Source organism: Microtus oregoni, unplaced genomic scaffold, assembly GCF_018167655.1.
Source record: "Microtus oregoni isolate MIOR12 unplaced genomic scaffold, Mior012 000105F_ref0000443, whole genome shotgun sequence".
NCBI classification, from domain to species: domain Eukaryota; kingdom Metazoa; phylum Chordata; class Mammalia; order Rodentia; family Cricetidae; genus Microtus; species Microtus oregoni.
This window is the reverse complement of record NW_024544720.1, coordinates 1,157,026-1,173,502: the sequence shown is the minus strand read 5'-3', so window position 1 is coordinate 1,173,502 and position 16,477 is coordinate 1,157,026. Positions and strand designations below refer to the sequence as shown.

Below are 16,477 nucleotides of genomic sequence, written 5' to 3'. Positions count from 1 at the left end.
AGACAAGCCACTAAAGTGTAATGATATTTCATTTGTATTTTAATAAATAAAGCTTGCCTGAAGATCCGAGGGTAAAACAGCCCCCCTGGCCAACCTTACAGACCAGGCAGTGGTAACACACCTTTAATCCCAGTAGCCGCACTAGTTTGCCAAGGAAACAGGGCAGTAATGGTGCACACCTTTAATCCCAGCACTAGAGAGGAATATAAAATGGGAGAGACAGCTCTCAGTCAGTCTCATTCTGAGGATTCCTGGGGTCAGGATTGTCATTTCAGACTGAGGGAGAGGTAAGAGCCAGTGCTGGCTGCTTTGCTTTTCTGACCTTCAGGTTGAACCCCAATATCTGTCGCTAGAGAAGTCTTACCTTTACCAAGGCTGAACAACTACAGACTGAGCCCTGAGTCTCTGTCTCTTCTGGGTTTATATTCTTCTTTAGTGCTGGGATTAAAGGCATGTGATTCCCTAGTCCTGGATTAAAGGTGTGAGCCACCAACACCTGAATCTGTTTCTGTGTTGATCTTTTTTTTTTTTTTTTTGCACCTATTCCATTTTTTTATTAGCTTTTTTCTTTTCAATAAAAGGGTCCATTGTGGACTAGTGAGATAGCTTCTATATGTTCACCTTCTTGTTCACCTGTGATTGAGTTTATTGTAGAGAAAGGTAACAGAGATTGTGGTTGTGTAAGAACAGTCAGACACAGAACTAACGTGGGCTTAGCAGCCCAGCCATGGGTCTGCCCGGTTCTTCCGCATCAAGAAGTTAATCTTTCGAGCCATTTCCATGTTGTAGATCCTCCGGCATGTTTCATAGCTCTCCCGCTGGCGGCGGCGGCAGGGCTTCTCATAGAAACGCCGCTGCTTTATGACCTCAGTAAGCCCATCGGTAGTGAGGATTCTGTTCAGGGTCCTGTATGCACCTTCCACGTTCCCCTCCTGAACCATCACAGTCCTGGCAATGAACTTCAGGTGTTTAGCCATGGCCTCGCTTTCAAATCTTCATTCTTCAGGACCTACAGGCTGCGGCTGTAGCACTTGGACTCCTTCTGTGTTGATCTTGTGTAGCCCAGGGTGGCCTTGGACCATCTGCCTCTGACTTCCAAATCCTGGGACTGATTAAAGGAGTATGACACCACTGCCTGACATCTAGTGGCTTAGTTTTAGCTTCTGATCTTCAGGCAACCTTTATTTATTAAAACATAAATAAAATATTGTTTACTGGGTCCAGCCTCTGATGACAAAAGCATCTCTCTGGATGCTAGAGGAAAAAAGAAACTTTTCTAATGGAAGACTCTATGTGCCTGTGGAAGAGAACATTGTAACTCCAAATCAAATGTTTAAAAAATGGCCAGGGTATAGTAGTGCACGCCTTTAATCTCAGCACTCAGGAGGAAAAGGCAGGTGGATCTCTGTGAGTTCAACCCAGCTCAGTATACATAATTAGTTCCAGGTCAGCCAGAGCTATATAGTGAGATCCTGTCTTGAAAAAGAAAGAGAGAAAGGAAGGAAGGAAAAAAGGAAGGAAGGAAGGAAAGAAGGGAGGGAAGGAAGGAAGAAGGGAAGGAGAAAAGGAAGGGAGGGAAGGAGGGAGGGAGAGAGGAAGGGAGGAAGAAAAAACATTCGGTTGGTTACATCAACCAAACTGATCTCTTTGATTTCAGAGAACAGCACTGTCAACTGGTCTTTGGAGGTAGTAGAACAACGCAGGTCAAACAGTAGATTCCACAAAATTCATCAAAAAAGTGCACTCCTCAAACTATGTGCTGAGTGGTACCAGAAAAGTGCCCAGACTCTCCCCCAACGGGAGTCTCTTGCTGCAACTTCACCAGGAGCCCACAGTCTTGCACAGTTTACAAAGAAGAGGGAAATGCTTGCTGCCTGGGTTCATATCTGTTCCTCACTGGGAAGGATTGTTGCAGGAGCCATGAAATGATATGAGTTGGGGAGCAATACCTCCCTGGGTAAACTACCTTCCCTTAGACCTTCTCCCAAAGGAGTGGGCCAGTAAGTACCAAAGTGCAGGCTGGAGTCTCTACATAGTCTACACAGTACATCGCATATGCCAAACATACCACGCCACACATCAAACCACATACAAAGATACACCAACACATACATACATCCACACATGATAACATACATCAAACATGCCATATTATATACACCAAACTTCACATTGTGGCACACCCCTCTGCACACCACTTCATCCCACTGCACACATACCATACCATACATCACACACTCCTCACACCTTACACACCCTAACAATACTATATACCACACAGAAACATTACATTGTGTTATGCACACCCCCACATAAACACACTGGGAAATCTTGCTTGTACAGGTAGAGAGACCATGGTGAGAATCTGTGCCATGTCTCTGAAGAGTCAAAGAGGACAAGGACATAAGTGGCTCTAGGAGACCTTTATGTCACTGGGTAGCCAAATGTAATGACATCCCAGGCTTCTTCTCAGAGCACAGTAGGCTGGGCCTCTCTCAGCTGGGAGGCAGTACATTGTTAGTCACTGCTTTTGCAAAAACAAAGTGGACCACAATCCACACTCTAGAAAGTGCCCGTGCCTCCAACTTTATAGATAGGAAAAGGAACAGTAAATCTCAACACCAAATGAGCTTTTTAGATCAATTGATAGCAAACCAAAACGGATGTTTTGTAAACAAAAGTAAGTTGCAGGTGGCACCTTCTTTGTGAGACCAACCCAAGCTTCCATCAGTAAGGCAAGAATTTAAAAGGGGTGCACGAGTGAGCTCTATAGGGGAAAGGAAAGAGGACCATAGCGTGTCATTCATATGGAGTAGGCATATATCCATTCATGTGTGGACAGGAAAAGAGCATGAAGGAGCCACAGCAACAACAACAGCTGTCTGTGAGAAAGAAGAAGGGTTGTCCAGCAAGAAGACAGTCAGACCCAACAGCTGTCTGTGAGAAAGAAGAAGTGTTGTCCAGCAAGGAGACAGTCAGACCCTTTCACATTTGACTCTGTTACTCTCACTTACTGGAATTGCTGAGAATGAAAATTCATTTTGATATTAATTGTGTAGCTTTAAAAACCAGTGCTAACAACAAGAAAAACGAAAGGAAAACATAAATCAAACTTATACCCATAAGTAAAAATTATTAGCTTTTAAATGTACGCCTCCATTTGCCCGCCACTCTGGTTTAAAAGTCTGATTTTGTTCATGAGCTTCTGAAGATCACTCACAGAAATCCAAGAGCTATGTGTCCAGCCTCTTCTGCATCCCAGTGTACTGGAGAGTCAGGGACTCCAGGGCTTGATGGCAGTGGTGGATGCCACAGCCAGCAGAGGCGTTAACATTGTGTGCTTGGGACCATATCCAGCTGTCTCTGGCTCCTATCAACACGTGACCACTCTCCTGTTTAAGTTTCTACTTCTCCTCATACTGGAGAAAAAACAGTCCATTTACCCTCTGGTATCCATGGGGTTCTAGGATCCATCACATCAAAACGTAGGGACATAAATCCATTGTACAAAAGTCTTAGTCTTTGCATAAGGCCAACACTCCTCCTCTTGTCTGCTGTCGTCTCTGTCTTAGCTGGGCTTTCTACGGCTGCAATGAAATACCATGACCAAAGCATCCTGGAGAGAAAAGGGTTTATTTGGCTTCCACTTCCACAGCACTGTTTGAGTTCCTCAAACAGGGCAGGAACCTGGAGGTAGGAGCTGACACAGAGGCCATAGAGGGGTACTGCTCTTCATGACTTGCTCAACCTGTTTTCTTGTAGAACCAGCACCACCAGTCTCACAGATGGCACCACCCACAATGGGCTGGGCCTTTCCCCATTGATCACTAATTAAGAAAATACCTTATAATTGGATCTTAGGAAGGCATTTCCTCAACTGAGGCTCCCTCCTCTCTAACGACTCTAGCTTTTGACAAGTTGACAAAAAACTAACCAGTACAATCTCTATATTACTTATTTTTTAAAAATTTATTCATTTTTACTTATATGTGAGTGTTTTGCCTGCATGTGTTTATGTATCACATACATAAAGTGCCCACAGAAGTCAGAAGAGGGCATCAGATCCCCTGGGACCAGAGTTAAAGGTGGTTGCGAGCTACCATGTGTATGCTGTGAACCAAACCAGGGTCCTTTGCAAGAGCAGTCAGTGTTCTTAATTGCTGGGCCATCTCTGTAGACCCTCTGCCTATTATTTATTTATTTATTTAGGTATTGTTTTTTTTTTTTTTTAGATAAGGTCTCTCTACATAGCCCTGACTGTCCTAGAACTCACTACTTTAATCAGGCTGGCCTTGGACTCACTGAGATTGGCCTGCCACTGTCTCCTGAGTGCTGGGATTAAAGGCAAGTGCCACCACACCCAGCATATACCTTAATTTTTGAGGCCAACTTTCTCACTGAGCCTGGACCTCACCAATTCTGACAATTTAACTGTCTATAGAGCCCTAAGGATGCTTCTGTCATAGTTCTGAAATTGGATTACAGGTTTAGGCCAGTGCGCCCAGCTAGGGCTCTTAACTCAGGTTGTTAGCACTTCACCACCCAGCCATCTCCCAGCCCCATAGCTGACAAACCTCAGAGAGTGGCCAGGCTTGGGGACACAACAGCTGACAAGCTCAAGGCCAGACAGACTTTTGCCACAATTCCTAGCTCATTGTCTTGGCATCACCAGCGCAAGCCCTTCAGAGGCCACTCCCTCCACCTGTTCCCACTCTTTTGATCCCAGCGAGGAGACAAAGGAATGAATCACACCTAGATGTTTGTGACAACTCCCAGTCTACTCTGAAACCAAGCGAGGGTGAAACACAGAATTGCATTCACCAGAGCTGCATGTCTCTGGGGGGGAAATGCATCATTGCAAAATCTGACCGCTCAGCTTTCAAAAGAGTAGTCACATGGTCATTATTGAGATCCTTGCTGGAAATCTGTCCTATGCCAAATGCCGTTACTTCACAAGATAGGAAACTAGGCCCTACCCGGATGTGGGCATGGAATCCATGACTGCTCACATGTAGCAGAGCAGAGAGCCCCTGCTAAAAGGTCCTGACAGTATGTAAGACACCTGCAAAGTAAGGAGGGTGGGATGCACAGACCCAGCGTTTCCTTGCATTTCCCACAGCTCATGGGCCCCAAATTTCTCAAAGGAGCCCTTCTCCCACAGGCCTCTGTGTTTGATTGACTGTAAACACAACAAAGGGGCTGAGGCTGAGCTTCCTAGGGCTCTGAACTGAAGTCTCATTTGAAAACCACTCAGCCAGAACTTGTCAGAGATACCCAATTATTAGGATGATGCTGTGGGACAATGGTCTGATTCTATCAATTATATTTTAAATAAACGCTGATTGGACAGTAGTCAGGCAGGAAGTATAGGCGGGACAACCAGACAGGAAGTAGAGGCAGGTCAATGAGAACAGGAGAATTCTGGAAAGAAGGAAGTCCTAGTCTGCAGTCCTGTCCAGCCACAGAAGAAACGAGATATAAATGCCTTGACAAATAAGGTACCAAACCACATGGCTAACATAGACAAGAATAATGGGCTAATATATGTTATAAGAGTTAATAAGAAGCCTTAGATACTAGGCCAATCAGTTTATAACTAATGTAGACCTCTGTGTGATTTCTTTGGGACTTGATGATTGCGGGAACCGGGCAGGACAAAAACCCCCGGCAACAGGATGACTTGTGTCCTTAAGTGAGGTTCTTATTCCTAAAACTACATGTGTATGCGGGCACACACATACACATGCCAACTGTACTTGTAGTTTATCTCTCTGCTTCTTTATTTTGTTGATTTTTTAAATCCTGTATTATTCAATTATTTTATACTTGCTCATAATCTACTTTGATCATGTCCACCCACAACTGCCTTCCCCCTTCTGCTTCAACCTAGCTCCCTGTCAGCTGATGGATGGATAATGAAACCGTCATATGTATAGACAGCAGAAGTTTATTATGCTGCAAAGGAAAATGAAATTATGAAGTTTGTGGGTAAATGGATGCAACTAGAAAAAAAGGAAACCGAGCAAGGTAACTCAGACCTAGAAAGACAAATACTGTGTGTTCTTTCCCATGTGTAGATAGCAGCTTCAAATTCATGTTTCTCTTGGAGCACCATAGAGGTAGAGAAATTGGAAAAGGACCACTGCTGGGACCTTGAGGGAGAGAACAGGGGTGGGTACGAAGGAGAAAGAGGAATAAAGGGTTGGGAAGGTTTCATGAGAAGGAAGTGGAGGAGAGAACAGAGGAGGGTATAGAGGAAGAACAACTAACACGAGGGATGTTTGGAAAAGCCATATGGAAACCAAGTATTTTGAAAGTTTCCTGAAATAAGAGTTTAGCTGGAGTCACCATCACTGAGAGACAATGCTCCTTCCAGAAGCTGATAGGTAGTTCAACAAAAGCACCCAAGGCCGGCTGTGGGATACCCATCTTCAAGGGGTCAAGAGATCCCAAATACCTCCAAAACAATGTAGGCTATTAGGATGGCTCATGGTTACTCATCAGAATGTGACGACAAGGACTTATTGCTGAAGACGCCAAGCACTTTCATCACAGACATGGAGAGGCCAGGATGCCTACTGGCCTGACACTGTGGGTTGAATTCAAGTGTCTCCCAGTGGCTCATGTATTTGAAAGTGAGCCCTGGGGTTTCTCAGCCCAGCCGGGTTCCCTGTCTGTTCTCTGTCCTAACCGTGCTTGCAAAGTCACCAGCTGCCTCTCAGGCCTGTAGCCATGCCTTCCCACTATGGTCTCCTTGAACTATAAACCAAAATAAACCCTTCCTTCCTTAAGTTGATTCTTGCTCTGTGTTTGGGGACAGCAATGAGAAAGTGGTTAGCACTCTATGCAAGCAAGGTCCCCACGTTCGTCCGGTTTTTAGTCTCCCCACCCCCTTGGATTTCAGGAATTTTTAAGAAGCTATACTCATGATCCTTCCAACGTTGACCAAAACCAGATGTGTTAGGAAATATCTGCAATCCCTATCTGTCTCGTCCTAGACCAGGCAGACGGCTTTCCCTGGAGCTCCTGCTTAGCAATCCCACCTGCCACCTGTTTCTGTTCCCCATGTTCAGCCACAAGCCCCTAACTTCCCAGCCCCTGCTGCTCCCAACAGAACTGTAGATGCCCCCAACCTCAACCCAGTGACTCCTAAAGCGCAGGGAAACCAGAGCATCAAAACCAGGGAAGGTTTTGAGGAAAACAATCTTCAGGGACTTAGCTCCCATGTTTATTCAATTTGGAATGTCTGCTGGGGTGAAAAGAATCACACATGCACAGGCATAAGCTCTTTGCGCATTTTCCAAGGATCTGCAATGAAAACCTTTCCATGGGCAAAGCGTGAGGCTCTTCAGCTTTGTGGGTGGGATGGTGGAAAAAGCTCTGGGCTAGAGGAGAGAGGCGTTCATCCCTTAGTCCCAGCCTTAAGCAAGTTGCTTGCTGTGCAGCTTTTCTAGTGTCTGTAAAGAAGGATTTGGATTTATCTGCTGTTCTTTCCAGTTCAAAAATTCCATAAGCCCGTGGCTGTATTTCACCATTTGTATGATCTTCCACGTAAGGACCACGTGAACAAGACCTGGGGTGTGTGATTGGCTGTGGCCCTGGCCTCTATACACCTTTCCCCTGTCTGCTCAAGGCATTATTAAATTTCCTATGGGTCTTGTGGATTGGGTAGGCCACCAGCCCTTGCTGACAATGTAGTTAGTCAGGAAGCCATATTCCTTCTTCCTGCTTGTTCCTGTCCTCAGTTCCTACAGCAGAGCCTGGCACATGACCCAACACGGTGTAAACAGCAGACCACAGCATCTCCAGCAAACAGGAATGGATGGGGAAGTGCAAAGGGCCTAGAAAAATCATAACCAGAAAGATGATCTTTGGTTGGTACTGTCAGCTTTGAATCTGGCCTCCAGCTTCCTGAGAGTCGAAGAGAAGAAAGCTGGGTAGATATTCCATTAGAACCTGGGAATGGAGACTTCCCTGATAAGTAGACCAGAACTCCCAGAGACATGCAGCTCCCTGCTAGGCAATTTCCAAAAGCTATTATTGTCTTAAGAGCAACAGAGCAAACGCCATGCTCAGTGATGTATCTGAAGTGTGCCTGGTGGAAGAGGTTTCTGGGGAATTTTTCTATAATTTCTCAGAAAAGCCTGTGGTACAGCTAGTCACTTTGTCTGTCTGTGGCTAGAAAATCAGGTGATCGTGCTGGAGAAGAAGAGGAACAGGATAAGCGGATACAGGTGAGGTGGTAGACATGTATAAGGGGACACAGGTGGCTAAGCAGAGGTTCTGGGTGAACTGTGAGCTGCTGCACACTTCCCCACCCTTGATGTCTGCTTCCACACAGCTCACCAGGAAGTCTACTGAGCTTGTAGGCTGAGGGCAGCATCACTGCCCTGCACTCTCTGTCTCCCAGCAGAACAAGCCCTGGGGGCCTGCTCTAGACTGCTGTGTACCACCCTAGCCTCAGGGCCAGCCACTGGTCACAACTGTTATGCTTGTAGGCTGTGGGAAACCCTACAGCCCCACACTTTCTCTATCCCAGCAGGGCAGGCAGCATGGACTGTAGCGTGGCAGCTCCATACTGGCCCTAATCAGTACTGACCTGTTTCTTTAGGAGCTCTGGGCTTCTGTGTATCTCCTTGTCAGTGGTCCAGCAGCCCTACAGCTCATCAGGTATGGTGTTTGTACTTGAAGACTTCTGGCTGAGATGTAGCTGTGAAGTGCATAGATCATTCATTTTCTGCTTGTACTGCTCTGTTCCGCCGTCTTTCCTTCCAAATTCATGAGTCCACTTCTTAAAAGAGTTTTACCATAAGACTTGCCTCCTCCCATTTGTTTTTGGATGTTCTACAGCTACTTAATGCTCTGGAGATTCCTTTTCCATCACTGAGTCACCCTGCTGAGCCTTCGTGGGTCTCTCAGACTCCATGGAGCTCCATGCTGGGTCTGGATAGTCATAGCCATCTTTGTTTTCTTCTTACTATAGATTTTTAAAAAGAGATGTATCTTTCTGTGTATGAATGTTTTGTCTACATGTATGTATGTATGTAAATCTTATAGATGCTGTGACTGTGGAGGCCAGAAGAGGGTATCAGGTCCTCTGGAGCTAGGACTACCATTATGAGCTCCCATGTGAGTCCTGGGAACTGAACCCGGGTCCTCTTCAAGTTGTCTCCCCAGTCCTCTTATTGTGGTTTTATGTATGCTGTAGGAAGGGGTCCAAATTCATTTTTTAGTGTGCAGACATCCAACAGTCCCAATGGTATTTGCTGATAAGAACAGCTGTGATGTTTGATTCTATGTGTCAGTTTAATTGGGCATTGGGCTTGATGCTAATCTGCAGGAATCTGTAACAGAAATCCTGTGTAACAGTGGCAGGATCTAATTTGTAATGTTAAATACATTCCTGTGTCTCTTGGTGCTATTGACTGTTTCTCTATAGAACTCCCAATAGTTACTGTAGTCTTTTCTAGATTGATTTATTGCTAAAAGTTTCATGTTTCAGACTCAATTCTTAGGATACACACTTGTGATTTTTTTTTACGCTGGGTGAATATATGTCGCTGTGATTGGTCTAATAAAGAAGCTGACTGGTCAATAGTTGGACAGGATAAATTTAGGCAGGACAGCCAAACTCAGAATGATGGAAAGAAGAACAGTCAGAGCAGTTGCCAGCAGAATACAGAGAGAAGCAAGATGGGCATGCCGTACTGAGAAAAGGTGCCAAGCCACATGGCAAAATGTAGATAAGAAATATGAGCTAACCTAAATTTAAATGTAAAAGTTAGTTAGTAACAAGCCTGAGCTATTGGCCGAGCATTTATAATTAATATCAAGCCTCTGTCAATTATTTGGGAACTGGCGGGTGGGAAAGAAAAGTCCACCTACCCTGCTGGGTCTTTGGTAGCCATGGATAAGAGGTGCCTGAAGGAGTACTCAGTGGAAACCCTAAGGGAACGAGGGAGGGAGAAGGTGAGTTGTTGGAAGTCTGAGACATGAATGTCCTGCTACAGTTATCCCAAATTCCATTTAACAGGGCAAGTTTTGCAAGCAGTTACTTCAAGGAACGGAGGAAGGATGGCATTACACACTTCTGTCTGGCTGCTCTCTCAGCTTAGGTGAGTTCCCCAAGAGGGCCTAAGCTGAGTTGTCATCAGCCAACACTCCTGGCAGCTTGCCAGTATGCCCAGTGGCTCAGAGACACACCATGCAATATCTACTATGCCTTCTCCTATGTCAACTCAATCCCATGAATTTTCAACCAAATCAATCAAGAGGTCAAATCATCCTCTTTGGTCTGAGGAGCCATCTTCTTGGGTATCTCAGAAGCTTTAGGAAGCTAAGCCAAGTGAGAAAAAGAGAAAAACCATCCTCACTAAGTAATGAAAGAATTCTACAGAATAGGCAAGAACACTGTGATGCTAGTGTTCAGATCTGAAAACAAAACCTCAGAAGCTCTTGTACAAAACTCTGATCTTCGAAATAGAGGCTCTTGAAGACATAGGCAGGCTGGCTGACAGACTGACAGCCAGGACCAGTGGTTTTCAAGGCAGATGTCTTAGGTACAGTAGCTCTTAGATTATTTAATTTCCCCCAGTAAGTGCTGCATTCAAAGGACCTTTGTGTGAACTATTGAAAACCAAAGTCCACACTTTCAAAGGAGAGAGGAAGCACAGAATTAACTTCCGAACATACGTGTGTTCTGAGCTGTGAAGACTTCCCACCCTTTTTGATGGGAAAATGAGTGGTGGGCAAGAAAGACCTGGGATAGAACTAGTTGTGTACATACCATTGTCAAGAGAAAGGTGCTGCCTCTGTCCAGGACCTTCTGGTTTCCTGGGCTGAGCTCCCAAAGTCCAGCTGAAGAGTGGAAGGAGTGAGAATATGAGCAAAGAGGTCAAGACCATGATGGGGACACCCATTATAATAGTTTACTGAGTTAATGGGAGCTCACCAACTCCAGCTGGACAGGGAAGGAACCAGTACAGGACCAAACTAGACCCTCTGAATGTGGGTGACAGTTGTATGGCTGGGGCAGACTGCAAGGCCACTTGGCCGTGGCACCAGGATTTTTCCCCACTGCTTGTACTGGCTTATTGGGAACCCGTTCTCTTTGGATGGATATCTTGCTCAGCCTAGATATAATAGGGAGGACCTTGAACCTTCCCCAAAGCAATGTGCCTTACCCTGTCTGAGGAGTGGATGGGGGGGGTGAGATAAGGGGGTAGGTGAAGGGGATGGGAGCAGGGGAGGGAGTGGGAACTGGGATTGAAATGAAAATGATAGTTTGTTTTCTTTAAAAAATAAAATAAATTATGAGAGAGAGTGAGAAGTGCTAAATTCAACACAGTGCTAGCCTTTCTCCAAAGTGAAGCTTCTAGAATTTGCAATGTCAGGACTGCAGAGCTGGTTCAGACAGTAGAGTGCCTGCCTCAAGCATGGTGGAATATCTGAATTCTGATCTCTAGAACCCGCATAAAAAGTCAGGCATGTACCAGACTTTTTCTTTTGGGTCACCAACCAGCTCCCAAATCTTGACACAGAGACTTCTTTTTACTATGAATGCCTTGCCTCTGGCTAGTTCTTTCAATTTAAATTAACCTGTTTCTTTTTATCTACCTTTTGCCTCAGGACTTTTTGCTTTTCTTTCCTTCTGTATATCTTACTTTCACTACTCTTGGCTGGCTGGCTGGCTGGCTTTTTGCCCCAGGCATGTCCCCCCTCCTTGTTTTTTTTTTTTTTTTTTCTCTCAGCTTCTTCTTATGTAGCCTAGAGGCCTCCTCCTATTTATTCTTTCTGCCTGCCAGCCCCACCTATCCTTTCTCTGCCTAGCTATTGGCTGTTCAGCTTTTTATTAAACCAATCGGGTGCTTTGGCAGGCAAGGCGAAACAAATGTAACACATCCTTACATAGTTAAACAAATGCAGCATAAACAAATGTAACACACCTTTACACAGTTAAAGTAATATTATGCAGCATTAACAAATGTAACACATCTTTACATAGTTAAAATAATATTCCACAATACAGGCATGGTAGACAGTTACACAGCATTCAACACCCGTCCAGGAGAGGTGGATCAGGGGGAAGGATGGAGACAAGAAGACCCACAGAACTCATTGGCCCTCAGACTAGCTGAAACAACAACTTTATCAGTGAGATACTTTGTCTCAAAAACTACAGGTAGAGCTGGGAGTGGTGATGCACACCTTTAATCCCAGCACTTGAAGGAAGAGGTAGGTGGATCTCTATGACTCTGAGATCAACCTGGTCTTCATATCAAGTTTCAGGCCAGCCAAGGCTACACAGTGAGACCCTATCTGAAAAATAAAGAACAACTGAGGGAAACACCTGATGTTGACTTCTGACCTCTACACATGCACACACTCACACTAGCAAGTATAACACACCCACACAGAGGCACATGCAAACAATAAGAAGGAACAAAAAGAAAACAGAATACAAGACATATGCAAAGAAAGTAAAACCACGTGTGACCACCTCACTTGGCACAGGTTTTGCTGCCATTACCCTGGCGACAACACAATAGCACCTTGAATGAATTTACACATCACGAAGCACGTTTGCAGTGAATCTCACGGATTGCACATCTTTCCCCCTGTAGACAACAGCTTCTCTTTATAAAAATGTCTATTCCCCTTCTTCCCAGCCTCACTTCAAGTACAATTTATATCAAAGGACTCCTGAATTTTTTTCTACTTAGGGGTAAGGGTTGGGGGAGAGTCTTGTGGACATGTTCTGAAATTTTTCTGTAGCAGAAACACAATACATATCCAGTATTTCAGTGCAATGAATGCTTCGGGTCCCGTGGCAGTGCTGTGGACACACATGAATAAGACACAATTCTAACTTACAAAGTACGTGCAATTTTGTCTACTTCCCATAGCCAAGAGGACAACTATATGTTTTTCCTTTGGTTCACCTTCTTACTTAGCTTCTTTAGGATCTTGGGGGTCGGTGGGATGGAGGTAAGGGGAGATGGGGAGAGAAAAGGGAGAAGGGGAGGATGGGGGGAACTTGGGGAAAAAGGAGGATTGGGATAAAGGAAGGTTGGATAGGGGAGCACGGAAGCACAATTCTTAGTTAAGGGAGCCACCTTAGGGTTGGCAAGAGACTTGGACCTAGACTGGCTCCCAGGTGCCCAAGCCGAGGTCCCCAGTTAGTTCCTTGGGCAGCTGAGGATAGGGAACCTGAAATGACCCTATCCTATAGCAATACTGACGAATATCTTGCATATCATCATAGAACCTTCATCTGGTGATGGATGGAGATAGAGACAGAGACCCACACTGGAGCACTGGACTGAGCTCCCAAGGTCCCAATGAGGAGCAGAAGGAGGGAGAACATGAGCAAAGAAGTCGGGACCACGAGGGGTGCACCCACCCACTGAGACAGTGGGGCTGATCTATTGGGAGCTCACCAAGGCCAGCTGGACTGTGACTGAAAAAGCATGGGATAAAACTGGACTCTCTGAACATGGCGAACAATGAGGGTTGATGAGAAGCCAAGGACAATGGCATGGGGTTTTGTTCCTATGTAATGTGCTGGCTTTGTGGGAACCTAGCCAGTTTGGATGTTCACCTTCCTAGAAATGGACGGAGGGGGGAGGACCTAGGACTTACCACAGGGCAGGGAACCCTGACTGCTTTTTGGACTGGAGAGGGAGGGGGAAAGGAGTGGGGGGAGGGGGGAGAAGGGTGGGAGGAGGGGGAGGAAATGGGAGGCTGGGAGGAGGTGGAAACTTGTTTTTTTTTTCTCTCCTTTTCCCAATTAAAAAAAAATATATATAAAGACAAAAAAAAAAAAAAGTACGTGCAAGACAGGCTGTCCAGGTGACCTGGAAAAGGAAAGCTCAAATCTGACTACTCCTGTGAAGGAAGCTAGAGAAAGACCCTTGAGGACGTGAAGGGTCGTGAGACTCATCGTATTGAGTGAGCCAAGTGTTAGATGAGCATGAAGTTCTGGGAGAGCACTCCTACCTTGGCGCATAGCAACTGCAGACCACACTGTTGTGCATAAAAGGAGGGAGAGAGCAGGAGAAGAGGAGTTGAAGAGGTAGAAAAAGACAACCATGGAAGCCAAGTTGACCAGCTTTCCTTCGCTGTAACAAATACCTGAGTTAATCAACTTACTAAGAAAAAGGATATTTTGGATCACAGTTTTAGTAACTTGAGTTGATGATTGAGGGCCTCACATGCTTTCCTTTACAGCAAGTCAGCACCTGACAACAGAGAATACAGTGATGTCCCACAGTCCTTAATGAGGCCAAGCAAAGAGAGACGGAGACAGAGGGAGAAAAGAGGAAGGGAGAATGGGAGGGGAGAAGCCAGGCAGGAAAAAAGAAGTGGTTTGAAACTTCCGATTCCCTTAGGACGTAATTCCCCATGACCCTCACACTTCCCTCTAGGTCTCAAAATTAAAGCTCCCTCTGCCTATTGCAAGCACCTAACAGAGAATCAAGCATTTAATACATAGGCCTTTGGGGTCTGAATTCAGTGCCTAAAACATTGAGCAGTGGTAGATTTGTGTGCTAAACCAGCTGTTCTGGTGACTTGGTGGAGAAGGATGTAAAGGGGGTGAAGAAGACCTGAGAGACAAGTGGGGGAGCCCAGGCAAGAGATGTTGACAACTTCATTAAGGAGGAACATTTAGGGACTAGCTGAGGAGACAGATCTGAGGAATACTTAGAAGCCAAAGAAAAACTGAATTCCTGGTAGGACTCTGGAAGTGTAGGGAGGGAAGAAATTAAGTATTGTCCAGGATCTCTGGATTGGAAGAGTGAATGGATGGATAGATGGATGGATGATGGATGGATGCGTGGGTGGATGGATGGATGGGTGGATGGATGGAAAAACAGATAGCTGGACAGAGTGACTTTAGGAGAGTAGATCTATAACGAAAGGACAAGAAGTTGAATTTTAAATATCAATAGTTTTAAGGGACAGTTCGGTGCAAATAAATTTAAATTTCTTAAAAGAACTCTAAGCTAAACACAGATGGGGTGAGTCATGTATTATATAGGCATAGAGTTGGGTTTGTTTTCAATGTCCCTCATTCACTGATATATTTCAGCCCCTAGAAAAGTGTATACCATCAATGTCTGATAAGTAGAATAATTAAACTCTTGGGAGTGAAATAAATTGTTCAGAGAGACACACAGAATGACAAAGAAAATACGCAGTCACATAGAAGCAAACAACTCAGGGGGCTGCAAAGGAAGCTCGTCAGTAAAGTACTTGCCACACAAGCATGAGTAACTGGGTTTGGGTCCCAGAAGCCATGTATTAGATTTAAAAAGCCTTATGTGGTGGTTCGTGCTTATAGTTCTGGAGCAGGGAGGCATAGAGAGACAGATCCCTGGGGCTCCCTGACCAGACAGCCTCGCTTGTTCAGGGAGCTCCAGGCCAGTGCAAAAAGTGACAGATTCTGTTTTTTAAAAGTGGACACTGTCCTGACTCTGTGCCTTGTCCTGATCTATAACTCGTTCCTCCCAAAATGTTGTCAAATTGGATGAAATCCGTAGCTTTGTCTCCACGGCATGGGTGGGTTGTGCCTCCTTTTGTGATATCTGCCTGTCATCAATATTTGCCAAAAGATCAGACTTATGTCTTCATCGCAAGAGATTAAAGTTCTCTTTCCCAACCCCTATTACTCTGGAAATAACTGCATGAATGGAAATGTTGAGATTATATTATGTAACCAGGAGCAACATTTTGTATTTTGTTTAAACTGGAAGTACAGAGTTGGTGTTTGGTACTGACAATAGCCATGGTGATACACAACAAGTCAACTGTCTCTTTAGTATTGTGTGCACCTCTTTCTCTCTCTCTCTGAGTGAGTGAGTGAATGTGAGTGTGTATGCGCATGTGCACACACACGTACATGTATGCTTGGGGGTGCATATTACTGGAATATAAGTGTGTATCTCAATTTTCTGTTCAATATCTCCATCTGAATGACTCAAAATTATTCTTTTATTTATTTATTTATTAAAGATTTCTGCCTCCTCCCTGCCACCGCCTCCCATTTCCCTCCCCCTCCCCCATCAAGTCCCCCTCCCTTGTCAGCCCGAAGAACAATCAGGGTTCCCTGCCCTGTGGGAAGTCCAAGGACCACCCACCTCCATCCAGGTCTAGTAAGGTGCGCATCCAAACTGCCTAGGCTCCCACAAAGCCAGTACGTGCAGTAGGATCAAAAACCCATTGCCATTGTTATTGAGTTCTCAGTAGTCCTCATTGTCTGCTATGTTCAGCGAGTCCGGTTTTATCCCAGGCTTTTTCAGACCCAGGCCAGCTGGCCTTGGTGAGTTCCTGAAAGAACATCCCCATTGTCTCAGTGTGTGGGTGCACCCCTCGTGGTCCTGAGTTCCTTGCTCATGCTCTCTTGCCTTCTGCTCCTGATTTGGACCTTGAGATTTCTCCATCTGAATGACTATATGAGAATAATTTTACTATAAGC

General features: G+C 45.2%; 1 protein-coding gene across 1 annotated transcript; it reads right to left on the bottom strand.

The window, feature by feature from the left end:
- Positions 1 to 620: 620 nt before the first annotated feature.
- LOC121443399 (28S ribosomal protein S21, mitochondrial) lies at positions 621 to 1,034 on the bottom strand. The gene has a single exon (XM_041645156.1). It carries the CDS (start codon positions 975 to 977, stop codon positions 714 to 716), a length of 264 nt encoding a protein of 87 aa, XP_041501090.1. The 5' UTR covers positions 978 to 1,034; the 3' UTR covers positions 621 to 713.
- Positions 1,035 to 16,477: the final 15,443 nt, after the last annotated feature.

Bases quoted from the DNA above. Each gene is read 5' to 3' on its own strand.
- LOC121443399 (XM_041645156.1), bottom strand. From the start codon at position 977: ATGGCTAAACACCTGAAGTTCATTGCCAGGACTGTGATGGTTCAGGAG.